This window comes from Pungitius pungitius, chromosome 20 (genome assembly GCF_949316345.1).
Source record: "Pungitius pungitius chromosome 20, fPunPun2.1, whole genome shotgun sequence".
In the NCBI taxonomy this organism is placed as follows: Eukaryota; Metazoa; Chordata; class Actinopteri; order Perciformes; family Gasterosteidae; genus Pungitius; species Pungitius pungitius.
Genome location: NC_084919.1, coordinates 546,859 through 559,727, shown reverse-complemented (window position 1 = coordinate 559,727; position 12,869 = coordinate 546,859). Strand labels below are relative to the sequence as shown.

The following is a 12,869-nucleotide window of genomic DNA, read 5'->3' as shown; positions in this document are numbered from 1 at the left end:
CAAAATGTAAATTTAATTTATAATCACCTCGCTGATATGAATAAATAATAACATTATATTCCTGCTGCTATTAACATTTATTAAGAATGGTATTGACGTTAATAAATTCATCAATATCACTTATTCATTGTTCATACTTGCATGTGACCAAACAGCTTCTAATGAGACTCACAACATTACAAAGCCGACAGAGAGCAGACAATCCATGAATGAAACGCCACATGAAGCACATCCTTCAGAGGGGGAGGAGCTTCAGAAGAGCCCCTCCCTCCTGAGATGAGGAGGATTTATGAAGCACATTCCTCATCTTTACTTCTGTTCTATCTTTATTATACGCATCTGATGTCTTTGTTCCTTTTTAACAACTTACCCACAGAGGTAATTTGGGATAATTTTTTGGCCAAATGGTTCATTTGCATCTCTTCCAAAACCTTCATGGCCACCTGAACCGAGTCTGTGTCGTAGCACAGAACCATCAGGTCCACTGTTTTCCTCCTGTCTGCGTTCTCCAGGTCACAGGGTCGGATTGCTCTTGGGTCTTCTGGTCTTGGATTGTTCTCCAGGTGCCACTTGAACTCTTCAAAGTCCTTCTTCTTGAGCTCCTCTAAAATGTGGAGGATGTCCTTCTTGACTTTCTCCATCTTTCCTTTTTAAAGACACCCAAATAAATGTCAACTGTAGAGAACAATCACTGCTCTGCATTTAAAAGAACAAACAGCATTGTGTTTTAAAGATGGAGTTATGTTGATCATTGGTTTTGATACACAATCAAATATTATTCTTCTCCTTTTTTCACCTCTGATGAAGTCAGCGTCCTCTTGGTGGACACAAGTTGGATGAATCTGTGAATATTGGGGAAGTTTGAAGGCGGCTCACAGCTTCACCTGCAACAACATTAATGCATTTATCAAACTAAATCAATTTATAATCAAATAATCGTGAAGCAGAAAGTAAATGGAGCAAAATCCAGGACAAAATATTTGATCCTTTGAAAAACAAAATTTCCCCTGTAAAGTTGACTTTTGGTCCTGAACATTGGAAATTATAACAGTGTATTTCAGATAAAAATAAGTGAAGGAACAGAGTTTTGGGTTTGAAGTAAGGCTGCAACAATAAATCGATAAAAAATCTATTATTAAAAGTGTTGGCAACTAACTTCACCATTAATTTGTTGTGTCACATGATTATTAAATCACTCATGAGTTGCGAAGATGCTCGCAAAGCAAAATTAAAATAAAAGCCGAGCCGACGGAGAGGAAAGAGCAGCCAGCAGCACCAGCAGTTGTTGTGAGTCACATGACGCAGGCATTTGTTGTGAGTCACATGACGCAGGCAGTTGTTGTCGCCATTCGCCTTTTTCCAGAAACCAGACCACCCATCCAGGAAGTGACCTTTGTCATATAATTTGACACTTGGCAAGATATCTATTTGTCAGATTCTCATTGAACATGAATCGTCTCTCTTTGTGGCTGTTGGGCAAACCAGTTGTACCAGATGGGTGTTTGTTCATGTGTTAGTACACAAGTAAAGGTGTGTGTGTGCAGGTTTATCTACATTGTTGGTGTAGTCACGATGACGAGTCTGATCTACGAAGGGCTTCTCTGCCCTTATTAGCTAATAACTGCAGATATCGTGCTTTTTCCTATATATATATATATATACATTATCTGCACTTATTAGCCAATAACTGCAGATATCGTGCTTTTTCCTATATATATATATATGTATATATATATATATATAAATTATCTGCACTTATTAGCCAATAACTGCAGATAATTTATATATATATATATATACATTATATATATACATATATTATTATTATATATATAAGTAAGTATGTGCATTAAGGTACCATACTGTTGTGTGAGATTAAACATTCTCAACGTGCATGCCTTTGGGGGCACATCTCTATTCGAAGGGCTTGTTTCATCAAGATTAGAATATGAAAGCAGTTTGACGTTGATACAACTAAATAAGTGGATGTGGTGTATTAAAATACTTCTTAATAGTGTTAATTCATAATTCCATGCTTACTGAAGGCAACACGCTTGAAGGTTTCAGTCTCCTGAAGAGAAGCAGGGTTGTAAAGAAGGAAAAACTATTCACTATTACTTTTATTGATACACATGTTTAAAAGTGTTTCCCGATCCGCCCACCAAAAACCAGTTGTCTTGGTTCACATTGAACCAAAAGGTTTCCTAGCCGCTGACGGTGTAAAATGTTTGACAAGTATACAAATCAGTAGAGTTGGCTGACAGCGTAGTGCAGTCGTACTTTAACGTGTTGCTGTTTTGCTCGACTGGGTTCGAATCCAAGTTGTGGAGACCTTTTAATAAATATATGTTCCTTTATGTATTTCTTCATACGTGGCAGTGACGTAGTGCTCACTTATACAATCGTAACCGCAGCAATGGAGATGTGATGCATTTTGACCATTGTCAGCAATATGTTTGTGAATGTGTGAGAATCAGGTGACTGAGGCAGACAACACCTGCCTGTCGGGGGAAAACAAACACGCACAAGTAGCCAGACCAGTAGTTCAAAAACCAGTAGGCACGTAACACTGTCACGTCTCACTTCATCCCGTTGTGAATAGTTTTTCCTTCTGTACAACCCTGCTTCTCACTATGTTTTTCATATCTACTTCCTGTTAAAAGACAGTCAGTCCGTCTGTCCAATCAGAAGTGTCCGTCCTCTGATAGAAAGGCCCTACCCTTTACGTAAGAAGTTAATGTCGTCGTGATTTCCTATTTGCCGTTGTAATTTGCACTTCAGGGCCGCCGTAGGACACGCCCTTCTCAGTTGATACCACGCCCCCCTAACCCAAATCAGTCAAAATCTACAACTGAAAAAAGACTTCAAATATAAAATGTATTTTTGTGAAGAAGTTGTTCTCTGTGGACTAATCCACGGTTCTATTCAGCTTCTCAACACATTAAACTAGTGGAATGAATTCAATCACATCTTATTGCAGTGACGAATCTACAAGCTGTTTCTCCTCAACTGAGTTGTAGCAGCTGGTCGACTACAACCTGGTGATCAAAGAGAGAAAAGCTGAAGACTAAAGGAAACACAAACACATTCAAACACTAAAACGTGACTCAATGTGTTTGAAGAAGATGAAGAAATGAACATGAAGCTTTGTGGACTTAAAGGACTGAAGCAGCAGGTGAGAGCAAACAGAGCGTCTCTCAGGTGGGTTTCAGTAAGGAACAAAGGCCCAGGTGAGCTCTGTGGTCCCTGCTGGGTCCTAGTGCCCCTTCCGACTGCTCCCTTCCCCTCCTCATCAGTAACAGTCCTCACAGACCCCAGATCAGACTGAGCCCCTCTTCTTCATCACAGTGTCATCATTCAGACTAACAGCAGCTTCTCTGCCTGCTCACACAGGAGCCATCTTGTTCACCAGCTTTAAACAATCACACGTTCACAAGCATCAATGATGTCATTCTACCAATCACAGCTGCACTTACTGAGCTTGTAGACATGATCTTCCTCAGTGAGCAGCTCTCTTCTGTCCTCAGCAGGTCTGTAGAAAAGGATCTCCGTGCTTCACTTCAGCTTCCATCAGACGGAGTGAAGTGATGCAGCTTGTTGGAGCTTGTTGTCTTTCATCAGAGAGGGTGTGTCCTCATGTCACCATCAAAGTCCAAAGTCTGACTGGTCCACTGAGTCTCAGTCTGAGGTGTGTTCACTGGGTCAAAGGTCATCGTGAACAGAATCCTCCTCACTGCTCAAACAGTCTTTCAGGATCAAAACCAGCATCTGTGGAACAATCCTTTCACCTTGTAAAGTGTTGCTATGACAACAGACTGGATGCTGTTGGACTAGATGGTTTAGAGCAGCGGTTCTCAACTGGTCTGGCTCCGGGACCCACCATCACCCCTTACTGACAAGCCGCAACCCAAATCGATCGGTCAAGGGGGGGTGCTACCAAATTTTTTTAATTTGTTTTATTTTCCCATTCAAACGGGTCTGCGACCCCCACCAGTTGAGAACCACTGGTTTAGAGGACCGGTGCACGCCCCTCTTTGTCACCTGGTCTTCTTCTACATGTAGACTAGTAGGGACCACGTGAAGAAGCAGAAACCTTTGTAACACATGTTTATATTGAATAAAAACATTCAGTGAGAGAACAGAGTCTGATGTGAGAGTGTTTTTATTCTTCACTTTGAGGATCTGGTTGAACCTGTTGGGGAGAAACTCATCAGTGTCTCACGTATCGGTCTGAAGGTGTTAAACTATTTGCCTTCAGGACAAACTGCAGCTTCTCACAAAGTACATGTTGTTACATGCAGGATTCTACTTCCTCATCACATGACATGTTGAACCCTCTGGCTCATATATCTGGCGTGCAAAGCATTGTGGGTACATATGAGACGCTTTTCACAAACGATATTTACAGACGGACAAACTGAAGCTCTGTAACTGGCCCACCGGACAAATGCCCGGTGGGCCGACGCACTTGGGGGCCGGTCGATAGGCCTATAAAAAAATTGTATTAAAAAAAAAAAAAAATGTTTTGCCTTTGACCGGCCCATAAAGCAGGGACAGCGGCCCATTGGTTTATTTTCCATACTGACACTGGGCTGGCCCAATCATCTCTTAGCAGGCTCCACCCCTCCCTCTCTCCGTGTGTCAGTCAGATGCATTCAGTGACTCAGAGCTAGAAAGAAATATGTGGACTAGGATGGAGAAACAAAAACGTAAGAGTAAAGGGGGTGCGGAGAAATTGCGGGCCAAAAAAAAATCTAGAGGTTGATGCCTCAACATGTTCAAAAATAACCGACATGTTTAGTGCTGTAGCTTCAGTTTCCAAAACTACTACAGAACCTGACGACAAACAGCGGGTGCACATGGAGGAGGAGAGGTGACTAGCGACAGCGATAGCGGTGCTTGCGGCTCGCAGTTGGGTTGCCAACTCTCTAAAGTCTTGAGTGTCAGGTTGTCATTTGTCAAATTGTCACTTAAAAGTGACTGCAATGGCCACTCAGTTAGCTAAAGTAAAATAACACAGCATAAGCTATTTTGCACTGTATATAGGTAGCAGAGTTGAGAGTTCACTTATTCAATTGCAACTTGGGATATTCTAATGTAAACATATAAAACTCATCGTCGACGGCCCTTCTTCTCTAGAAAAAAACTGAAATGATGCCATTTGATTATTTTAATTATTACTCGCCCACGAGTTACACCTTAGAAGAGGTAGCTAACGTATGTTTTTTGGGGGTTAAAAACCCGCTTTGCATTTTGAAAGCTGTAGATTCAACTAACTAGATATTTTATAATGTTTCATCTGAATTTTCCAATATCATCAATATGCAATATTACGGCAAGTGAATATTCTAAATTGTATATATATATTATCAGGACGTTTTGTGTGAGTAATTTGTTTGTATAGGTTTTTTATGGGAAGTGTCAGTGTCAACAATTAGAGGTAAATGTTGTTTGGTGTCATATTAAAGAGGGGTTTGTGCTCCTTAAAGGGATAGTTCACCCAAAAATTGTTTCATCATTTACACACCGCCAAGTTGTTTCAAACCTGTATGAATTTCTTTATTCTGATAAACAAAAATATATAATTTGAAGAATGTCTGTAATCAGACAGTTGATGGACCCCATTGACTTCCATAGTATTTTTTTTCTACTATGGAAGTCAATGGGGTCCATCAAATGTCTGATTACCGACATTACTGTCCATGGCACTTACAGTAGACCTCAGCTTATTATGGGTTTTTGGGAACGGAACAGTAGATGTGCAGATCTACAGGCACCGCAAGGAGAGTGTACTGGTTGGTGGTCGTGTCCCACCGATTGTGGGGGGCCGGTCTGAGCAAAAATGCCAGGGCCCTTATTTTGTTCCAGTCCAGCCCTGCTTCATGTTGAATAACACACTGAGGTCCAGCTGGTAGATTATTGATCATCTCATACGAGGACTTGATCTCTTTTGATCTCTTTTCATCCTCCTGCTCAAAGGTCAAAGGTAGCAGGGAGAGGCTGATGATGTCATTGAGACAATATTCTAAAGGCCACATGAGGAAGATTAAACACGGCCAGTAAAGAGAGCAAATCCATATTTCTACTTGTCTTTGACAAGGCGGTTAAATAAAGTATTAATAAGACATTAAAAGAGATTACATCTGTATCACGGTGCTGTGCGTGTTCTTAATGACATGAAGCCAAAAAAAACTAATTTCACATTCTGCTTTTCACAATAAAAGCTTATTCTTGTACAAAGGCCACAGTATATATATACATATCATATAAACAAAATACATTTTGAAGAGGAAGTTGTACTTTGGTTCGTCTAGTACTTTGTATTACAGGATAAACAACAATTGTTAACATTTTACTCAATACAGTATTACTGTTTTCATATTTAAATGAAAAAAATATTTTAAAAAGCTTCAATCTTACAAACAAATTGTAATAGTCAAAAATAAAGCTGAATATATGCAGCAAAAAGACATAATTCACTGTATTTTAAAATGAAACTATTGTTTTAGGAAGAGCTTCATTACAAATAACTTGTTTTTCTTTGTTCTGATTTTATGACTTTTTTTCTTAAAATAACCTTCTTCAAAATACAGATTTTTTCTTTGGTCCTAAAAGCACCGAAAGAGTCCAATAAGATGTGGAACATTTACATGACGCACACAAACAGACACACACACACACACACTAGTGTCACCGCTCAGGTGTGGGGCTTCAGTGTGTGTCTGCTCCTTTTTTCCCAGAATGCAGCAGGCGTCTCTTGGTCTGGTCAGAGTTGTCCCCTCTGAGGAAGAAGGACAAGAAGCAGCGTGAATGTTTCTCTCACTTCCTGTCTACTGGATATCAACATACGGTTGAATTGTGTCGTTAACTACGCAGCTTACTCGTCGTATCATGTGACACAGCTTTTGTCTCTTAACATGGTGATCAATGAAGGAAGACTAAATATAAAGTTCTGCACAACAGCTGATAATCTCTTCATCAGCTGTGTGTGTGTGTGTGTCCTCACTCTGTGTGCCTCACTTGTGTGTGAGTGTGCGTGTGTGTCCTCACCAGTGACGTGCGGTCCCTGGAGGCAGTGCCTCCCCTATGTCATCATGAAATGTAAAAAAAAAAGATATATATGTGTAATGTTTGCACACAGTTGTATCACATGTCCTCACACCCCTGGGTCCTGTATTTCACGTATGTTGGTCTTGTTAATCTGACATAACGCTGCAGTGAATAAGCAGTGAGAAGCAGGACGGTGCGTCTCCCTTCCTGCTTCTCACTGCTGCAGACTGAGTCAGTACCTCCGTCTCCCTGAAGGGGGCGTGTTGAGCACACAGGGTCCTTCTGCTGCTGCTTTTCTCACGTATTACGAACTGATAGCATAGGTAGCTAAAACAGTCAAGTAGCCAACGTCAAGTGCATCAGTCCTTTAAGACTGAAGACATACAGTCTGAATCAGACCGACCAAAAACGAGCAATAATGTCTCATGAGACAAAGAGACGGAACTAAAAGAAGATAAAGAGGTCATTTACACCAAAGTCATAGAGATGTTTGTACAGAAGGCGAATGGACGTAATTTACAAGTAAAGGTAAGAGCATGCAGACACTGCTGTACACGACACAAATTAAAGACCAAAATAAAAAAATATATAAAAAGATTTAAGCAATATATGGCTGTATTTGATCGGCAATAATGTACTGTTCAAGTGTGTTGTTGGCAAACCTCATTGCTTTTATAATACGGTTGTCCATGACATTATAAGCCACCAAGCCAGCAATCGCCACCAAGCTAAAAACTGAAATGTCAACAGTCACCCAAAATCTAATTGTTATGTGGATCACTTCACTGATATGCAACGCTCAGGTCAATGTTAACAGGGAACATTACATTATGGCTCCATTCAGTGCACCCCAGGTGTTCACTCTCAACCTATCAGAGCGCTGTGTTTCCTCTATTATAAAGGAATACACGTTACGGGATATGAAACATAGCCAGTAGCCAATGTGCAAGCAGCCAGTTGAATGGTGAATTTATGCTACTTTGTTGAATTCATATACTTGTGAATCTGACTTTGAAAGAGTCAGTCCCTCCAAGTCACAAACCTCACCGCACGTCACTGGTCCTCACTCTGTGTGTGTGTGTGTGTGTCTGTGTGTGTCCTCACTCTGTGTGTGTCTGTGTGTGTCCTCACACTCTGTGTGTGTGTCCTCACTCTGTGTGTGTGTGTGTCTGTGTGTGTCCTCACACTCTGTGTGTGTGTCCTCACTCTGGGTGCGAGTGTGCGTGTGTGTCTGTGTGTGTCTTTACTCTGTGTGTGTGTGTGTCTGTGTGTGTGTCCTCACACTCTGTGTGTGTGTCTGTGTGTGTCCTCACTCTGTGTGTGTGTGTGTCTGTGTGTGTCCTCACACTCTGTGTGTGTGTCTGTGTGTGTCCTCACTCTGTGTGTGTGTGTGTCTGTGTGTGTCCTCACACTCTGTGTGTGTGTCCTCACTGTGTGTGTCCTCACTCTGGGTGCGAGTGTGCGTGTGTGTCTGTGTGTGTCTTTACTCTGTGTGTGTGTCCTTGTGTGTGTGTGTCCTCACCCTATGTGTCCTCGTGTGTGTGTGTCCTCACCCTGTGTGCGTCTGCAGGGAGCAGAAGCTCACACACTCGTGGTCTGGTGTGCGTGTGCAGAAGCAGCGTTGGACCTCCCTCTTCAGTCGGGCTGAACCGAACCCGTAAGGAACCAGGTGGCTGGAAGGCAGAAGAACAGCATTAAACCACAGAAGAAGAAGACAGCTGTCCCCTCGTGGCTCATCGTCCGTCCAATAGATTTGATGGACACTTGAACTGCTCAGCTTCTTCTCACTTGTGTTACAATGTGAATTACCCAGAAGCCCTCAGGGCCAGAGGTCACATGGTGAGGGCTTCAGATGCTCAGTGTTAAAACAACGTTTGAAGGCTGTGTTTTTGCGTCTTTGCTTTGGACTCCAGCTGTGAACGAAACCTTCAATCCGCCAAAGAAACAATGTGTGAGAAGCAGATTTCAACCTTTTCTGCAGAAGAGGACGTCCCTGAGGGGACCAGTGCTCCTCTGGGCGTCTCTTATTGTCCAGCAGCTTGGAGGGTTGTCTTCACACGTTGTCTCTCCAGTGGACACCAGTCCTGCTTTGACTCGGTGGAGGACAGCTTCAATCAAACAGGAGGAAGGATTCACCCTCATTTGGGGAGTGAGATTGAGTCAGGATCGACTGGTGATGGAGGAACATGCTGGTCCAGCCTCCACCTTTAGCTGAAGATGAAAATGAAGACAGTTGCATCTGAGTCTATGTAGAAGGTCCCTGCTGCTCCAGGGTGGAGAAGTTAGTGACGAATGTTGTACATGAAGAGTCCGTCTGATCTCGGTGAGAGCTTCACGAGCTGCTTGTAGTCAGTGATCTCAGAGTCTCGTGGTCTCCTTGTTGCTTCGTGGTAAAGGGTTCAAACAGGAAACAGCAGGTTGGGAACGTGCTGCAAAGTTACAGGTCTGAGGGAGCAGGTTCAGTGTGACGCCCCACCGTCCTCCTGTCGAGACACTTCTCTCAGCTTCATGTGTCCACCTCCTCCTTCCAGCTGCTGTGGGAGGAGAAGATGGACGACGGTTTGTCTTTTTGAGGTCCATCGGAGGGAGAAGCAGACTCACCTCGGCGTGTTGACCCACACGATGCCGATGTGGCAGAAGAAGATGCACTCCTTGTCCTTCTGGTTCTCGCAGGAGCAGCGCTTCCCTCTCCAATGGGCCGCGTGGGGGAGCTGCACCAGGGGGCCCTCCTCCGCTGGGGGGCCCTCCTCCGCTGGGCGGCTGGTGAGAGAGGAGGCTGGGGGGCACAAGTAGAAGCTCATTCATTATGAGTTCTGTTGTAATGAAAACACACCGTCTGCTTTAAAGTTCATGTTATGCACACACACACACACACACACACACACACTCTGTGGGAATGTTTGTGCGACACAGAATGAACACATGAAACCCGTCACGTTGTTTTTCACATCAAAGCTCCACAGACGTTCAGTGTTTCCAACAATATAGAAATACTTTTTTAAAAATACATACAAATATATATGTATATATAAGTATAAAACCTGGGCCTCCGAGGTTCATAATTCAGATAATGTGACCTCGTCTGAATGAACTTTGAACCCTGGTCTCTGATCCCCGGTTGTAACCTGTAAATGTTGCTGTGTGATGAAGATAACTTCTCCTCATCACACATCTATCCACTGCGATCTGGTCCTCTTCACTTTTTGTTTCATTTCACAGAAGCTTCTCTCTAAATCAACTCCACCTTTAATAAAATCTAACGACAGGTGAGGACTCAACAGGTGTGTCTCAGAGCCTCGGGGTGAAATGTCACCAGTGTCTTCATCCTTCTTTCAGACTCATGGAGAGAAAACATTTAGTTGATTATTTTCTTCTATTTCTCCTTAAAAGGTTTACAAAAAGGAGTTATAGATCCCTCTTAGAAAGTAAGATGCTAAGTGGATAATCAGTGCTTATGCTATGCTACGCTAGCCAGCTGCTAGCTGTAGCTGCATTGTACAGAGATTATTGTATAAATTTGAACGTCTAATAAAAGTAAAGTTATTTCTTCAGAATTTTGACTTTGCTCACTTGGACTGAAGCTTAGAACGTCCTGACAGGTCAAACCACTCAGAGTCAGAGGTGGGACAAAGTCATTGTTATGCAAGTCACAAGTAAGTCTCAAGTCGTTGCCCTTGAGTCCCGAGTCAAGTCGAGTCACAGATGAGGCAAGTCCCAAGTCGAGTCACAAGTCAAAGCCAACAAGTCCCAAGTCGAGTCCAAAGTCGTACCATTTTAGTTTTGAGTCATTTCAAGTCCTCTTATTATAGTGGGGACGGGGAACCCTGGGTGATGGTGCGCTGCCTCACAGACCTAGACTACGAAGGGAAGGGTAACGGTGGATCGACTGTGACTGTGTTATAGTACTTTAAAACGGACGTTGACATAATGTTGGCGGGGATTTCCATCGGAGTCTGAATCCGGGTTCAAAAATCCCGATTTTTGTAACCATGAACGAGCTGTCTCGTTGATACGGTCAAATGGACTGCAGTGATTGGATGTCGTGCAGGCAGCGCTCTCTGCATACAGGTGGCGCACATTTTTTTGACAGATGCAGATAAACAGAGCGGCGCGGTGGTGTGAAAATGTTTCCCCCAGTTTTCATGGGAAGTAGCAAGTCTTCTCGAGTCAAAAGGCTCGAGTCCAAGTCAAGTCACGAGTCATCGGTGTTCAAGTCCAAGTCGAGTTGCAAGTCTTTGTACGTTTTGTCGAGTCGAGTCTCAAGTCATCAAATTCATGACTCGAGTCTGACTCGAGTCCAAGTCACATGACTCGAGTCCACACCTCTGCTCAGTGTAAAACCACACGTCACTTTGTTCCGTTTGTCAGGGTTCAGTTTGAGGGCCTGAAGCGGCGGACCGGGTCAGACTGATCATCTAATCAATCTTTGAAAAGCTTCCTGTCATCCAAAAAAAGAATAAACTGACGGGCGGATTGCAGAGACACAACGAGACTTCAGCTTTCCAAAAGGTCGTCTAAGGGCACGTGGAGGCAAATAGAAACACCTTCAGTGGAAGTAAATGGTAGTTTAGAGAAATAGTTTAGAGACCTGTCAATCAGCGTTTAGCCCCGCCCTAAAGCATCCCGTGCTTTAAGCACTATTAGAGACCTGTCAATCAATATATGTTCATACACACATATTCTACAATGCTTTTAATATTTTTGCCTGCAAGAAATTTGGTCTTTTTCTAATATAATTAACATTTATTACTAAATTTCTACAGAAAAGTATTTCATTTCCTACTCGACCTGCCTGCTAACAGCCGAGGCTCATGGGAAGATCCTTCTTTCAGATATGTGGTTGTAAACCAAAGTCTCGGACACTTTGAGATGATTTAGGTTTCTCCATGAACGCACTCGGTGGTGGTGGAGACGTTTGAGTGCAGAGCTGGAGGAGCCAGAGGAAACAAGGAACATCTCCTCGGTCCCCACAGACCAGCAGAGTGATTCATGAAGACCTCGGGGACCTCTGAACAAAAGCAGATGTGAGGAACACGGGTCAGGAGAAGCCCAGCAGGAAGCAACCAGAACAACCGTAAGGAGGACAGATGCTGTTAAACATCTGCTCTGGTAATATTTGCTCCAGAAACAAGATGGAATCCAACGGATCTCAGCAAAAGACGACATCGAAGCAGCAGCTCTACGTCGAGCTCTTCCTCCTTACTTCATGTTCATAATGTGGGTCCCAGAGGAGGTCCTGACTCCTCGGGTACCTCTACAGCGTGCACACTTCAGCATGGAGCTCCATGTAGAGGTTACCTTGATGCTGGAGGAGCAACATGACGCTGGTGGTGAGGAGCCAAAGGTACGTGAGGAAGTCCATCCTCGGGGTCCAGGGGAAAAAACGAATGGGGTCTTCAGGTAAAACTCCCTTTACTCCAGAAGTGAGATCGATAAGGAGACACCTGAGCCAGAGAAGGTTCCCGGGAAGCACTAAAAGAAACGCCGTCGTCCAACTGGATCCAGAGACGAGCCGAGGGAAGTCCTGCTGGAATCCTGAGGCAGGAGGAGGGTGTGAGCTGTACCTTCATACACGGGGAGGAGGAGCAGGAGGAGGGAACTAAAGGGAGGCTGCATCTGCAGTGAGACACCTCCTCGGCTTGAATGCCTTCAACCAGGTCCTCCTCGTCCTCTTACACCTCCTCTTGCACCTCCTCCTCCTCCTGCTGACCCAGGTCAGTCTGCGTCACCTCTTTCTGTCCTTCAGCCTCTGACTGGAAACTAAAACATGAACCGAACCCAATTTAGTGAATCAGCAAACAGGCAGCGGTTAAGATGAC

The 12,869-nt window shown here is 43.6% G+C and overlaps 1 protein-coding gene across 1 annotated transcript; it reads right to left on the bottom strand.

Moving 5' to 3' along the window:
* Window positions 1-6,627: 6,627 nt before the first annotated feature.
* si:ch211-202p1.5 (uncharacterized protein LOC103909337 homolog) lies at window positions 6,628-12,412 on the bottom strand. Its single transcript, XM_062559760.1, has 4 exons — window positions 12,349-12,412; window positions 9,652-9,826; window positions 8,604-8,723; window positions 6,628-6,781 (listed from the first exon to the last, which is right to left on the bottom strand). Exons 1-4 carry the CDS (start codon window positions 12,410-12,412, stop codon window positions 6,712-6,714), a joined length of 429 nt encoding a protein of 142 aa, XP_062415744.1. The 3' UTR covers window positions 6,628-6,711.
* Window positions 12,413-12,869: the final 457 nt, after the last annotated feature.

What these genes read in the sequence shown, in the direction of transcription:
- si:ch211-202p1.5 (XM_062559760.1), bottom strand. Translation starts at nt 12,412, where the DNA reads ATGGACTTCCTCACGTACCTTTGGCTCCTCACCACCAGCGTCATGTTG. An exon ending in GTGTGGGTCAACACGCCGAG is followed by an intron (nt 8,724 to 9,651) that starts GTGAGTCTGCTT and finishes TCTGCCTTCCAG; the next exon opens with CCACCTGGTTCCTTACGGGT. An exon ending in TCCCTGCAGACGCACACAGG is followed by an intron (nt 6,782 to 8,603) that starts GTGAGGACACAC and finishes CTTCTTCCTCAG; the next exon opens with AGGGGACAACTCTGACCAGA.